Below are 16390 nucleotides of genomic sequence, written 5' to 3'. Positions count from 1 at the left end.
TTTACAGAACAAATACAAAAGTGTTCCATGTCCTGAAGAGCTTACAATTTGTTTTAGCTGTGACACAATGAGTGTAACAATGGTTCTTGAAAAGACCTGCACTCCTTAGAAACTTTTAGCATATGAGAAGTCCGACTGAACTAATTAGGACTTTTTCTTGTGCATAAAGTTACTCATAAGTATTTGTAGTATTGGGATCAGCTCGAGGAACTGCATGAGGAGAGAGTGTTTACAGTAATAAGATCCCATGGTTACGCAGGTATGGTTTGTGCACATTTTGAATGAGTCTGTTAAGGTCTATTTTTATGACACTTAATTTTAAAGTAACCTTGTTTTATAAATATCAGGGGGTAGCCATGTTAGTCTGTATCCACAAAAACAACAAGGAGTCCGGTGGCACCTTAAAGACTAACAGATTTATTTGGGCATAAGCTTTCGTGGGCTAGAACCTACTTCATCGGATGTATGGAGTGAAAATTACAGATGCAGGCATTATTGTACAGACACATGAAGAGAAGGGAGTTACCTCACAAGTGGAGAACCAGTGTCGACAGGGCCAATTGAATCAGAGTGGATGTAGTCCACTCCCAATAATAGAGGAGGAGGTGTCAATTCCAGGAGAGGCAAAGCTGCTTTTGTAATGAGCCAGCCACTCCCAGTCCCTATTCAGGCCCAAATTAATGGTGTTAAGTTTGCAAATGAATTTTAGTTCTGCTGTTTCTCTTTGAAGACTGTTTCTGAATTTTTTTTTGTTCAAGTATAGCTACTTTTAAATCTGTTACAGAGTGTCCAGGCAGATTGAAGTGTTCTCCTACTGGCTTTTGTATGCTCCAAAAGAACATACAAATGTTTTACAAAGGAATATAAATAATATTGTGTTTACACAATAAGAAAAATTCAAGCTGGATCAAGGAAACGTGACCGTGTACTGACCTCAAACTAACAAGTTCAGAAGAACATGTTTACTATGACTTTTTCTTCTGATTCGCCACATATTCCAGTTTGTGAAGAATGTTCTGGTCTGTTTTGTCATAGTTTAAACTATGTATGTGATAGCTACCCTTGTATATTTCTGCATATATTTTATAATGTATTAATAATGTCTACATGTGGTTTCCCTCACAGTACTGAAATTACATCTTTTAATTCCCATGAATATAATTGAAGATTTTATTACTATTATTATTATTTATTACTTCTGCTGCTATGGAAAAGCCTCTTGTTTGAAAGTTACTGAGTTTTGATTTTGTTCGGGTTGTATTTTTATTAAACCCACTTCAGATTTTTCTCTCCGTTTCAAATTTCAATACGTAATTAACTTTAACTTCCCAAATGGTAACTGGATTTAAAACAACCTTTCAATAGTTCTTTTTGTTGAAGAAGCAAGCAGAGAGTAATCCGATATTCAAAAAGTATTGTTTGCCTGTAGATCTTGATATGAAATTGTGTGCATAGTTGAACTTTGTAAGTTTTATATGAAATGATATATTTCCTAGTTATTTGTAATACATTTCCATTGCCTTCAAGCAAGCTTTTGGGCTCCCTCTGTTGGACACAATAATACCTATACATTCCCATGAAATTGTGTAGGCAGTTCAAAAGTATTGAGTCATATTCGTTTCTGGTGTAACTCCATTAGGGTGACCAGATGTCCTGATTTTATGGGGAATGTCCTGATTTTTGGGTCTTTTTCTTATATAGTCTCGAATTATCCCCCACCCCCTGTCCCAATTTTTCACACTTGCTATCTGGTCACCCTAAACTCCATTGAAGTGAGTAGAGTTACACCAGGGATGAATTTGGCCCACTGAGTTCATGTCTTGTTGTGGTTGTATTTTATGAAATAAAACAGCAATGCCACATCTGCACAATCAAATGCAGGAGCTATCCCATCCATTTACCCACCCAGTCTCCCATGCAGATGCCCTAGTCATTCTTCTAGCAGTCAGGGTAGAAGTTCCCAGCAATTTTGTTATTTAAGAAAATGGCAGTGTTAGAACAAGTCCTACTCTCTCTTCACTGGCATTACTAATACTTTATGCCTGAAGTAACTTCCTTGGCCTACACATCCTCAAGTGAATGGGGGAGAATCTGGTAGAGATTAGGTAGTAACTCTGTTGTTGCATATTCCAAGGGTGCACAGTGGGTGTTTTCTTGAGCTACTTGACCCTCACCCTCACCCCCCGTATAACTCTTTCAGTCTTACCTCACAGATGGTGGTTCTTCTCACCTTGCAAATTGGACTGGCCATCATGTTTATAGAGAGATAATTTGGGCGAGGTAATTTTTTATTGGACCAACTTCTGTTAAAAGGTATTACCTCAGCCACCTTGTCTCTCTAATATACTGGGACAGACATGGCTACTCTGCCATACATCATGTTTATACGCCATTAAGGCAGGTCAAATTTGAGAGCCTTGTCTGAGGAAAATTAAAATAAAACCATCTATCATAATACATGAATATAATATCATAGTTATTTACAATTAGTAGCAAGTTGTGAACCCACATAGGAAGAGTTTTCTTGCAAATAATTTTTTGCAATCATCACATCATCTTTTCTTTTTTTAATAGGTGGAAACTAAATAACTGGGATATTGATTTAACAAAGGATCGCTACGGTGTCGTGGGAGGCAGACTTCTTATCAATAATCCAGAGAAATCAAAGGATGCTGGGAAATATGTTTGTATAGCATCGAATATCTTTGGAACTGTCCGAAGCGCTGAAGCGACTCTAAGTTTTGGATGTAAGCAATTGTTAACTTTAAAACAGATAAGTACATACTGATTAGGTTTAAATGGTCAATGTTTCACTGTATTATTGTTGCAGCATTTTACAGTCATTGCATTGTATCGCTCTGTGAAAATGGTATAAAGTGCCTTCATTGACAGACCAGCAAGTAGTAAGTTTTTAAAGTAGCTTATACTCTTCATCCTGCTGTTGGCATTACAGCCATCTCAAAGGCCTTAAGTTTATATCTGCAAAGAGGGTCACACAGCTTGTTTAACCAGAGAGGGGGAATTCCCACAATCTTGAGGCATATAGTGTCCTAATTTTTTTTAAGACACAATGGAACCCATGGGGAAGTTGTCAGAAGAGAGAGACAGATAGGTTCACATGATGAAGGTCAGCTGTCATTCTTGTCAAAACAGATTGGAAGTTCTTGAAGATGGATGATGTGTCATTTTATAGTGAAAAGAATGCTGCAATCCTTATGCCATATTTAAGGCCGTGCTGAGGGCATTTCTGTCAACTTCAGACAATTATGAGCTAGTGTTTTTCACACACACATTGTCAACAACAGGTATTTTGTTGAGAAAGATTAGGGTGACCAGATAGCACGTGTGAAAAATTGAGATGTGGGTAGGAGGAATAGGCGCCTATATAAGACAAATCCCCAAATATTGGGACTATCCTTATAAAATCGGGACATCTGGTCACCCTAAAATGGATGTACCTAGGTAACATAAATAGCTAGACTTTATCATCTGGAGAAAGAAGGTTTTTTGTTTGTTTGTTTTTTATTTCCCCCTTAAAATGATATTATCCTGGAAATATTTTGTACATTAAAAACACAGGGTGAAATCTGTCCTCGTGCAGAGATCCTGCATAAGGCCCTATGGACCGCTTAATCCCCATATTAAGGGCTTAGGCAAGACAAGTGCTCCACAGGCCTTATGATCGCTCTCTGCACTGGTCAGTATTTCACTTTTAGTGAATAATATCAGTGGTTTAAGAGGTTTCATGTAAACCCCAGGTTGTAATGTTTTGTGAAAATAAATTTAATATTATGGGACCAAAGATTTAAAAATGAAGCCAGGCTCATGGATTTTCACATAAGTCTGGATGCAAGTGTGGTCTGTATTTTAAATAGAAATATTCCACAGTACATTTTCTAGCAGAAATGCAAGGCTGGATTAGAGTTTCTCTGTAATGAAGGTGAATTTAGCCAGTAGGCAGGCATTCCCACTAATGTCAAAGGAGTGGCATGCATTCCAGTAGTTCACACTGCAGATGCCTATGGCTGTAGACTTGGAGTGAAGCAATTATCTCACTTTAAAGAGGTGTAAGCCCCAGCCCTGGGCTGGCCAGAGCAGCCCCAGCCCCTCTCCCTTTAATCAGTTAACCAGTTAAATTATATGATTTTAATCATTTAAACGGTTAACTTTTTAAACAATATTTACATCCCTAGTTTATACCAGGTTAACAGAGCATTGTTATGCTGAACTTTGTAAGCAAATATTCAAATGCTAACGATAGGGATGAATCAAGAAAACAACAGAAACCAAAATATGCCAGGAAACTGCTGAAAGTCTGTTTTTTTAAAAAAGCATTAAAACTTTGTTGTCTCTTGTTTCCTTTGTTTTATTATTTCCCCTTCCCCTGTCTCCCTATAGGTCAGCAAAGCTCTTCTCCCGCCCCACCACCACAATAACTGTGATATACTTCTGTTTCAAAACCATATTTGGCATAGAGCTCATTCAAAAATGATAAAAATAATTGTGAAAAACTTTTTATTTTTTTTCATTGACTTGCCCATTCTATAAAACTGCAAAAAAAAAAAAAATTGGTGAAATTCAAAAAATGTTCAGTATCTGTACTTTGGAGAAAAGGGAAGAGATGTTCATAGTGAAGACAACCATCTTAAACTCAAATAAAATTGTCATTGGGACAAAAGCCAAGCTGGCTTCTTAGGAAGGTGGGGGTAAACTGAAAAGTCCAGTCCTGCAAACATTAGCAAAAATGTCATTGATCTCAGTGGGGCTGAATTGGGTCTCCAGGAGAGAAATGAATCAAAGGTTTTAAAGTAGATTTTAAAAAGGTTTTCTCTAGCAGCTGTTACCACACACGTGCATGCACATATTTGCGTGTCTGCACGCACACCCACATCAACTTCCTTTGCTCTGGGGAATTTTCTTCTTTCATGTCAAATGGTGGCGCTTTTTTGGCTTATGCTGATGGGAGTCCGAAGCTGAACCACCTCCTTTTTCGGTGGAAAACAGATTGAAAATTGTAATAACAGGAGCCAAATCATAGCAGAGGAACTGTCATAGCCAAACAGAGCGAGCAAAGACATTTCCATAATCACTGTACAGTTATAACTATAAAGTGATTATACAAATTCTTGCGCTCTGGTTAATAATGAATATCTTCCAATTAGAGTGCAAGGATTCACATTCTTCATAATTATTGAGTAATAACGATAGTTATTATGCAAATCAGACACTCAGAGCCAATCAGCATTCGAGGCATTTCATAAGTGGGAAGAAACTGTGCAGTTATAGATCAGTAATTGAACAGACATCTCTGTACACCCTGGCACAGACTGTTCTATTTCAGTAAAAACCTAATTTTATTTTTTACATTTAAATTGCCTGTTCTTTTTTATGCCTTTTTAATTTGTGGTAATTATTCCTAAAATTCACAAATTTATCGAAAACACAGCATAAATAAAAAGTCCAGTTATAAAGTTAGGCATTTACTTATTTTAACTGGAAATTATTAAAGTAAGTATTAAAAAAATGACAATTAGATTTTTTTTTCTTTCCTCAAACCATACTTTGGCCATATTCAAAGTAGTAATCACTTTGTTTTATATTTTCCACTCATGGATAGCACTAGTAGTTTTTACAATCAGTATAATAGATTTACTAGTATGCCAAGATGAAAGAGGGAATGAAAAACAGTGGCAACCTCACAAGAAATTGTGAAATTTTACAGCCAGGAAAAAAACAGTTTGGCGGTATCATCCCATGTTGTGAAGTCAGAAGGAAATATCATGGCCAGCTGCTTGATAAGAGTAGTCCTCTTTGACAAATGAACGACATCTGTTTCATGCTTTAGATGAATACATATGTACATGCATTCCAAGCCATGCCAATTTAAGAACGTATGTCCTCCCTGGTGGTCTAGTGGTTAGGATTGGGTGCTCTTGCTGCCGCAGCTTGGATTCAATTCCTGGTCAAAGAAATATGCTTGAATAGGCAGCAGGCTTCAAACAAAAAAACCAAGTATTTTTTTCACACAACGCATGGTCAACCTGTGGAACTCCTTGCCAGCGGATGTTATGAAGGCCAAGACTATAATGGGGTTCAGAAAAGAACTAGATAAGTTCATGGAGGATAGGTCCATCAATGGCTGTTAGCCAGATGGGCAGGGATGGTGTCCCTAGCCTCTGTTTGCCAGAAAGAAAGCTGGGAATGGGCAACAGGGGCTGGATCACTTGATGATTACCTGTTCTATTCATTCCCTCTGGGGCACCTGCCATTGGCCAATGTTGGAAGACAAGATACTGGGCTAGATGGACCTTTCGTCTAACCCAGTGTGGCTGTTCTTATGTTCTTAACTAGCTCAGATTTAATTGCAAATCTAGTTCAGACCAGTATCTGAATCCATACTGAACCAACCATAAATAAGAATAATTGGTTGAATTAGTTGTGAGCTAGAAGGTGAATCAAGAGAGTGTGGTGTTCAGACATTTGAAGAGATACCCTGTTTATATATTAATAGCATAGGTCTTTAGAGATTTCCTTTATGATGTTTGTCCTACAAGCAGTCACTGAAAAGATCTGCTTCTCCTCTTACCCTATTATTTTGATGTCCCTCTGCTATGTGTACAGTATTTATTCTACTGTCTTCTCAGTTACAGTAGCTCATAAACCATACTGATGTCCTTTTGTGTAAATGTGTACGCATCTCTATCCTGATTAGTCATTGTTTCTGCCTTGCCACTCATGAACTTAAGTTGTAGTTAGATCCTGGAAATAGCAGCCTGAGGAAGAGAGTTGAAATAATCTGAATTTAGGTTGGATGATTCCTTTGGCTTTTGATGGGAAGGATATTGTGTACAGCTTTTAATATTTATTATTATTTATTTAGACTGTGTTAGCACTTAGAAGACACATTCTGGATTCCCCCACTCCCACTGTACTTTGTGCTATGCAAACACTTAGTAAAAGAGACAGTCCCTACCCCAGTCTAATTTGATAAGAGATATGACAATGAAAGTGACACAAGAAGGGTAGCTATTGCCCAGCTTGTAGGTACCACTCTTAAAATAAAGAAATAAAATCTGCTATCCATAACTGACATGCAATCAAACCATCACTGTCTTATAATTGTGGCCACCATTATTGCAATGTGTAACTCAAAAGGGTCTGATTCTTGGCCCTTTTACAGAAGGCCCTTTGCACTGCTCCACTGGCACAAAGTGGCCATAGAGCTGTTTCAGCCAGCCAGCTGAGGATCCCCCAGCTGGCTTTGTGCCCCCATCTCAAAGCCCCTGGCATAGGATACGTAGCTGGACCACTCTGCCGTCCAGCAGTCCTTGGCTGTTGGAATAGCCCATGAGGCAGGGACAGCCTGGTTCATCTTGGGGGAAGCCATGGGGATGCTCCAAGTTACAACAGGCATTGAATTGGCCTCCTGGACAGCCCCTCGTTTGGGAGAATGAAAAATTCTCTGAAGTCACTTTTGCCCTACCCATCCTTGGTTTCTGGCTCTAAATGCAGCTCGCCTGGACCTGAGAATCAGAGCCAAAGTCAACATTTCTTTTTTCTTTATGGGCAGTTGCAAACTGCAGGGGTTAGAACAGGCAGAGTCATTGCAGTTGGTGATGCTAGGATTAAAGCAAACAAAACAGGCTGTATGGCCCTGCACTTTGTCTCAAACATTGATGTATTTCTACATTCCTCTCTAAAGGAGCTGTATGTGTAAATCCAAATGTAGAAAACAATCCTTAAACACTGAAAAAACTTTATATTTTCTCTTTTTTTTTTTAAATCTAGACCTTGATACATTTCCACCAGAGGAACGCTATGAGGTGAAAGTACGGGAGGGTGTTGGAGCAGTGCTTCTTTGCGAGCCTCCTTACCATTACCCAGGTAATTCAACTGAAACTACACGATTTTCAATCTCTATAGTATGGAAGGGATAGGATGTATATGTATGATTAAGATATTTTCCATTTAAATCTAATAAATGGGATAAAGATATTGTTGGTATATACAGTGTAGTTTAAATTAAGCATGCATTAAGAAAGGCAAAAAATGATTCCTTCTGATAGTTTTTTTTGATCCTTCGGAGAGTGGACTGAGCCCTTTAAGTTAATGAACAAAGATTTCTGGACACTGTTAATACTTCAGTTAGTTAAAATTAAATAAAGTCTCTGATTATATTCCTCTCCTCCCCCCGAAACCTATGGTCTTGTTTGCTTCATGGATGTATGGAGAAAGGGGCTTTTTCTTGACTCATATGAGATGTAAATAAACAGCAGTAACTTTTTTCCCAAGCTCAAATCCACTAGGTCAGTTTCAGGCAACATGTTTGTAGATGAACAGAACAAAGGAGAAATTTTCCCAAATGTACAAACTAGAAGAGAAAAGCCCAATGCACACAAAACATTGCTGGTTTTTCTCGTCAATTTGTCCATAAACTATTAAAAGTGTTTATAGTGATATGGAATAAACAATAAAGCAAGACTAATAGAAGCTGAGTGAAAATTATGTTGTACTGTATATAACTAAGGCTTCAATTATATGGTGACAGCAATAAGGTACAAATTAATTTTAGAATTCACAAACAGTTTTTGAAATTGGAAATAACATTACTAAAAAGAAATCAAGTAATTTTACGTAGGGTGGTTGTGGAATCTCTGTCACTGGAGTTTTTTAAGAACAAGTTAGGTGTCAGGGGAGGTCTAGATAATACTTAGTCCTGCCTCAGTACAGGGGATTGGACTAGATGACCTATTGAGGTCCCTTCCAGTCCTACATTTCTATGATTCTAAGAATTTGGGAGGAAGGATGGTCCATTACCTATGGCAGTAACCTGGGACTGGGTTCAGTTCCTTGTTCCACCATAGATTTCCTGTGTGACCTTGGGCAAATCACTTAACCTCTCTGTGCTTCAGTTCCTCATCTGTAATAGCATTTCCTTACCCCACAGGAGTGAGGCACTCAGATACTGCAATGATGGGCCAGATTTCTACCTAAGATAAGACAATTCATCTTATCCAGTGGACATCATAGCACCTTGTATCAGGAAAATCAGCAACCAAAATTTTCACATGATAATTTTCATTTCATCCTGGTACTGTTGAAGTCAATAGGAGTTTTACCAGTGACCTCAGTAAGATCAGGATGTGGCCCATTACATTTTAACTTTACTACATGGTATCATTTACTGTTCTAAGAAGATTATATATTGACAGAATGCAAACAGAAGAAATATATGGATATTTTCTTCTTGGTCTTAACTCTTCTATCTGTCTATTTTACAATTTAACAATGTTTAATTCAAGTTTGACATGAATTTAACGTTGAATTGTGTTTAGTCTCTTTAATTTGGTACAGTAATTACCAAGTCTGAGCTCAGTTTGTCACGTGAAAAGCTGCAGCTGAAGGTTTGAAAGCAAGCAAATTTAAATTAACTCTGCAAACAAATGCTCTCAGATAGTAGTTAGACAATGATTTGGTATTTGAAGGCTAAATTATGCTTCCTTTTAGGAAACTTACTATTACCGCTAACTCCCCCGAAAATAGATATTCTCTAGCTGATAGAGAATTCATCATCAAGAAGGACATAAAGAACATGCAAAGTTTCTTATTTTCCTAATATCCAAAGCATTAATTAAATCTGTTGAAGAAATATCAAAACAATTGTGTTCCTTCAAATAGTTACACTTTATTTATACAATAAATGATCGCTGGAGATCAAGTTAAATTACCAAAAGTTATCCTGCATTGAGTGTATGCAAGGAGGTAGAAATAGCCATGTTCTGTGAACTAATTATGGACCCGGGTACCTAATATTAGGTGCCTAGTTCACAGATTTTGATGCTAGTTCCTAGTGAGTCAGCTGATGAGATGGTGCCTCAGAGGAAGCTCTCTGATCACTCCTCTAATGGGCTAAATCCCAGATTTGTAAAGGTATTTAGGTGTTGCAGTGCCTAACTCACTTAGGAGCCTGTGTCCCATTGACTTTTAGTGAGACTTAGGTGCCTAAAGACCATATCCTCAAAAAGATTTAGGCATTACCTCACAGACACTTTAGGCACCTAAATCCAAAATTTAGATCCTCAGAACCCCTACTTAGCTGCCACGTAAATTAGTTTGTGCCTAAACTCCCTAGGTGCCTAAGTTTCCTGTGGTGGGCATATGCAAAGCCACATCAGTCCTAACACTCAGCACCTAGTTCACACCTAAGCCCCAACATAATTCACAAACTAGGAGTTCCTTTACCTACAGGGTCCAATCTGGTCGGCATGCTGAAAGTTCACCTACTGGATCAAGGCCTGAACAAAACACATCTGCCAGAAGAGGAGGAGGTGGTAGTGGTGGTGCCACCCCCCTTTTAACCAGTAGACATGGGTTCAGCTCCCCACTCTGCTTCATGTGGAGCAGGAACTTGAACCTGCTCTCCCATATCTCCATGAATGCCCTAACTACTAAGTGATTGATAAGGTATTCTCAGGTGGGTCTCTTCCAATCTTTTCTGTTGAAGCTGTGCCACTTTGTATTTCTGTATATATTGGGCCAAAGAGAGAGGGAGAGTGACTTTCTAGCCTGATGGTTAGGCACTGTCTTGGGAAGGGGAAGATCTGTACTACTTAATATTTAAGCCTAGAAAAGGGTATATGACCGTGAATCCCAAGCAGGGAGAATCTTAAGTCCTACCTCTCTCCTCAGCATTTCTTACTGGCTATCTTAAGTGGCTCCCTGCTCAACTTGCTGGCTTTTGTGAATGCCATTCTTAGGTTCCTGTCTCTCCCCATGTGTTTGTTCGAGGGCTTTCCCTTCACCCTCTCCCCTGGTTCTTGTCATTCAGTCGGAAAGCCGACCAGAAGTTCGAAGTGCAAGCAATGTGATGTTTATTGGGGTTAATTTCCAGAAGGCATATGTATAGCATAACTCTGATGCCACAGAGCCCTGTTTTCCAGTGTTTCCACTCCCCGCTCCTCAGCAAGCATAATTATACCTGAAATGCACCCCACAGTCCCATCCCTTATAGCTTATGGTCATATTCCATTTTGGGAGGTTGGCAGGCTAGGGTCTTCATTCCCACCCCTTTTGTATCCTATGAGAAGGGTAAGAAGTGAAGTTGTACTCCGGTCAGGGGCAGGCATTTCTTTTGGTCTTTTAGAGTTTTACCTCCCCCCCCACCCACATCTCCCCTTGCTCCCCCTCCCCCAACTGGTTGCTTGACCTTGCCTTCAGATAAGGAGTTGAAGCAGTCTTCAAGTATGCGCTTATATATTACGTTCCCACCATGCCCAGTAACACTTTAACTGCTCTTATCTATTTCTATTATACTAACAAACCTATCTGGTTTAGGAAAAAGCAACATTTACAGTGTCTGTCTTTGTTCTTAGTAAGAATCCCTTTGTTCACACATATTAGTAAAAATGTGTATATATAGCCAGAACCAAACAGGCAAGCAGAACTCAAAATACTGTCTTAGGTGAAACAACAGGCCTGGATCCTACATTGGCACTAATACTCCTATAATACTCCTAACAGTATTGTATTGCAGGACTGGGCACCTAACTCAGCGATTGCATTAAGCAGCGTGCTTAAAAGTTAGGCATTGCAAACTCTGAGTGGATCTAGTCCCCTTTGTGGATGTAGTCCTGAATACCTATGATACTTTTGAAAACAAGTTTTAGGTTCCTAAATCAGTTAGGCGTTGCAACATTGAATGGAGTGATGTCTAAATACCTTTAAAAATCATGGCCTAACCCAGTATCTCTGTTTTTTATCTGTGTAATTTCTCATGTAAGCCATCTTTAGATTTGTTTTATATCACCTGATATTTCTCAGAACATTAAATGGAGTATTTTGAACTTCAGAAACAAATAGATGGTATCTCACAGACATTCATCTTAATTTGGTCCTCTTAGCAGACAGTGCAACATTTTGATTTTAATATTTTGTTTTTAAGAATTGAAGTTGACCTTGTGAGGAGCTAACAAACACATTTTTCCCTCCCTGTTTGCACGCCTCTAATTTGCTCCTCTGAGATATGTGTTCTTATTTCTTATGTGACTCCGTCCTCCTAACCAAAAACTAAGGAACTGCTGATAAAAGGAAGCAAATCCGTTCATAAACTAGTGGGTTTTCTAGGTTTTCTGATTAGCTTTACAGATCCCCCTTATTAATCCTTAAACATTGCATACTCTGCAAAAAATCACTGTCTTTTACATTACTATAGATGATACCACAGAACATACTGTGGCTTGATTTGGTACAAACAGCTGATACTATTACTCTTGGGTTTGTTAAATATTAACTAGAAAATATTTTCCTCTAGATGATCTCAGTTATCGCTGGCTTCTAAATGAGTTTCCAGTATTCATTACTTTGGACAAACGGCGATTTGTGTCACAGACAAATGGCAATCTCTACATTGCAAATGTAGAAGCATCAGATAAAGGCAATTATTCATGTTTTGTGTCCAGTCCTTCAATCACAAAGAGTGTATTCAGCAAATTCATTCCACTTATTCCCCAGGCTGTAGACCGTAAGTATTTATGAGAAGTATTCTGTTTGCATTTTGATTTTTTTCCCATTTATTGCAGTATTTTTAGCTCTGAGATAAATCTTAAGGCAGGCAGTGAACTAGCATTTTGGTAGGGTTACTTCAGACATATTATTTAAATGTTCCACATACAAAGGCCCACATCATTCCCTCCTACTGGGGTCATCTTGGAGAGGAAACCTCCATGAAGATCCCCCCAGAGTCCCTTCTCTGTCCTCAAGGTATGAGTTTTTCTCCCCCCTCACCATCACGGAGTAGGCCATTGGATCTGTCCCAAAACCTGTCACATCTCCTGGCTTTGGCAGGCCTTAGGATCCCTGTTGGAGGGGGGGGGTCGTGACTCCATGGAAAAGCTGAGGCAGCTCCTGGCAGTATTATGTTTTCTGGGAAATCCCCTAAGCAGTGGGAAACCCAGCCTCTTCTGGTCCATCTCCCAGGCCCTGTTACCTTCTGCTATGATGACTCTGGAATGGTATTGTAAAAGCCACTGACCTGCTCTTCCTGCAGGAGGGAGGGAAGATCTGTACTTGGTTATCTAGAGATCAGAGGCTTTGTATAGTTGTGCCAATCCCCTGAGCCTTCTCTTTGGCTTCGTGTTACTAGATTTTTCACTGCCATTTTGTCAGCAAAGTTATGCATTTTTGATACTGTAAATACTACCCTGCATGCACTTTGGAATGTCCAGCACGTGTCTTTCACACACTATTTGCTTGATGCAAGATTTAGTTTTAACAAAATTGGGCTCACTTGATCAGAAGCCACATATTTTTCGTATTTTTAATTTTACAGAACACACTAGATTCCTATTTCATATTTATTTACTTTACTATTTTAACAGAATGTTCACCACAGAATTTCCACATTTAGAGAGAACTTAGGATAAATACTCATGGTATGTCTCCATGTGTGAGTGGTTCCTATCCATGCAAAAACATGTTAATTGGCATTAGAACTCTTGGATAACAATTAGATTAATAATCAGTAAGTGCCATTTATTCACTAATAGACAAACTATCGACCTTATGCCAGCCTGACTTGAGGCTGGTCTGGAAGAGAGAAGGAATCCGCCCCTTTCCTCAGACCATGGAGCAGCCCCACAGTTGATCTGTATCTTCAGAACTTCAGTAACCCTTGTGGCTGTTAGATTTTTCTCTGCTCTGTAAGGGGTAATAGCCAGTGAATGTAGGTAGTTTCAGCTCAGCTGATCCTGTCCCTAGCTGTTCCCTAGCTGTCCCTAGCTGAGTCCTTCATTTGATAGCACAAGAGATGCTCCACAGAGCTCAGCTCACTGGTAGATAGGGTTTCATATGCCCACGTAGACTCCTGGCATTCCATCACTCCCTATTCCCCTGTGTAACAAAGCACAATAGTTCTGCTACTTCCAAGTACCTCTGTACCTGCAGAAGAGAAGGGGGTGACCTTAAAGTTCACAAAAATAAAAATGATTCTATCCACACTTGTTCTAAGGAAGCCATGGAGATAAATTGACAAAAGATAGGAATGTGCTCTCTCCGTCATCTTTACAATCTACTGTTACACTTCAAAATAAGTTTAAATGTGTTTACCCTACGGAATTGTGCTCTTGAATATTAGCTATTAATCATCCAATAAAAGATAATTTTTTGAAAATAGTTCTGCCTTATTGTTAAAGTTTTTCGGTGTTAAGTCAGACTTCACTGATAATGGACATGGTGTCACATATCGTAAAGAAAAATTCTCTCTGGAATTTTAAGACATTTTCTTGAGCTGTAGAAGTTAAAATTGCTGTATTAATTTCTGTCACTGACTGGCTATGTCTGTGAATCTCTTTTAATGTTAGGATCTAAAGTATATCCAGCTGATATCAAGGTTAAATTCAAGGATACATATGCACTCCTGGGGCAAAATGTGACACTGGAATGTTTTGCACTTGGAAAGTAAGTATATTTTAATGTAGTTTTAGAATAATACATTGGCTTTCATATCTCATTGGGAGCAAAAGTTCAGGATATTTAACGCAAATACATATTATTATGTCTTTTCAAAGCCCCGTTCCTGAGATTAGATGGAATAAGTATCTTGAACCCATGCCAGCAACTGCTGAGATAAGCATGTCTGGTGCAGTTCTCAAGATCTTAAATATTCAGTTTGAAGATGAAGGAACTTATGAATGTGAAGCTGAAAACTATAAAGGAAAAGATAAACATCAGGCAAGAGTTTATGTTCAAGGTAGATAGAGCATTTTAATTCTTCATAAATTCTTATGTTGGGGAGCACCTGTGTTTTCACACTTGATATCCATGTTATCTAATTGCATCATTTTGACACACTGTTGTTTGAGGTAATAAAACAAAATCCAAAATTCATGCATTGTGAGACAACCATAAAAATGATCTATTAATTGAACTGCTCAATTTAATTCATTGTAATAGCTCTACTTACATCTTGATTGCAATGTGAAAAGGTTAAAAATGGCATAAATATGCATAGTGAAAGCTAATTTGCTTAATTGTAGAACAGTTGAATATAAGAACTGCTAAGGGAAAAACAGGTCACTAGGTTTATCACACTTTCTTGTTTCCTCATTCTGTCTGGCTCTTTTCACCCTTTCTCTCTTTGTCCTGCCTACAATTTCTCTTTTATATACACACTCTTTCTAAAGATTTTTAAGGTGTCTTAAATGTCTGTTTAATCCTAACTTCAGTGAAATATTCTACTAATGTATATGAATTGTGACAAAGCTCTGTCCTTGCCTCCGTGGGTCCCGCGTTTCCTGGCGGATTTCACTAGCCTCAGAGGCTCACTGTGACTCTCCACGTAACCCTTCTCTCTCAAGAGACAAGGGTCACAGTCTACTGAGCCATTTTCATCATAAGCCAGCAAGGGAGGTGAGGAGAAGTTATCCTTCCTTCCACAGTCTCTGTTGTCTCCTAGTCTCAATGATTAATCGGGGGCAAAGGTTGGGGGGAGCCCAGGGCCACCCTCTACTCCGGGCTCCAGCCCAGGGACCCTAATAGTATCTTTTAGAAACATGACATGTACAATTCCCTGGGCTACTTCCCCCACAGCAGCCCTCGCTTCCTCAAGCTCCACTTCACCCTTGCCTCAGGGCCTCCTTCTGTGTGCCTGATATGGTGTGTACTACTCAGTCTCTCCAACAGCACAACTTCCTCCCACAGCTCCTGACATGCACACCCACCTGACTAACTGGGAGGCTTTTAACTAGTTTCAGCCAGCCCTTGATTGGCTTCAGGTGTCCCAATCAACCTAGCATTCTCCCTGCCTTCTGGAAAGTTCTTAATTGGCCCCAGGTGTCTTAACTGACCTGGAGCAGCTGCCATTTCACTGATCCTGGTACCAGGAATTTGTTTAGCGTGGAGCTAATATATCTATCTCCCACTACTTTTCTATAGCCATCTGGCCTTTCCCCATCACAGAATGTTAATAATTCTTTTGAGCTTTCTCTACTTCACTTTTTCTAGATTTTAAATACCTTTGGGGTTTTTTTTCCATTGGAGGGAGATTTCCATTAAATCACTTCCTTTTGTAAAAAACTGAGTATCTTAGATCTCAGTGGTGTTTATTTTCATCCAACAATTGTTTTCATTTTTGTTCCTGTTATTTTGCACCATTGGCTTTCTCTTGTTCCAAACTGTGACATGTCTATCAGTCTGTGTTTAGCACTCAAGAACATAATGCATCCTACTGCTAGCAGTGGAATGGGCCTGAGATAACCTGTCTCTCGCTGTCAGGGGGTCACCACTATTTATTATACATGATGATAATGAATATGACTTTTCTATTATTTTGGCACTTATACAGTGCAAGAATAAATGTAGGTGCATTTGATTTTTGTTTGTTTCTTAAATGCGT

General features: G+C 38.9%; 1 protein-coding gene across 1 annotated transcript in view; it reads left to right on the top strand.

The window, feature by feature from the left end:
* CNTN1 (contactin 1) overlaps positions 1-16390 on the top strand; it is a 417240-nt gene that overhangs the window by 260013 nt on the left and 140837 nt on the right. The window contains exons 4-8 of the mRNA XM_074942235.1: positions 2575-2747; positions 7789-7884; positions 12311-12520; positions 14358-14454; positions 14565-14746. Coding sequence (XP_074798336.1) covers positions 2575-2747; positions 7789-7884; positions 12311-12520; positions 14358-14454; positions 14565-14746 — 758 coding nt within the window. The remainder of the gene's footprint in view (positions 1-2574; positions 2748-7788; positions 7885-12310; positions 12521-14357; positions 14455-14564; positions 14747-16390) is intronic.

Source organism: Natator depressus, chromosome 1 (assembly GCF_965152275.1).
Source record: "Natator depressus isolate rNatDep1 chromosome 1, rNatDep2.hap1, whole genome shotgun sequence".
Classification (NCBI taxonomy): domain Eukaryota; kingdom Metazoa; phylum Chordata; order Testudines; family Cheloniidae; genus Natator; species Natator depressus.
This window is presented reverse-complemented; position numbering and strand designations above follow the sequence as displayed.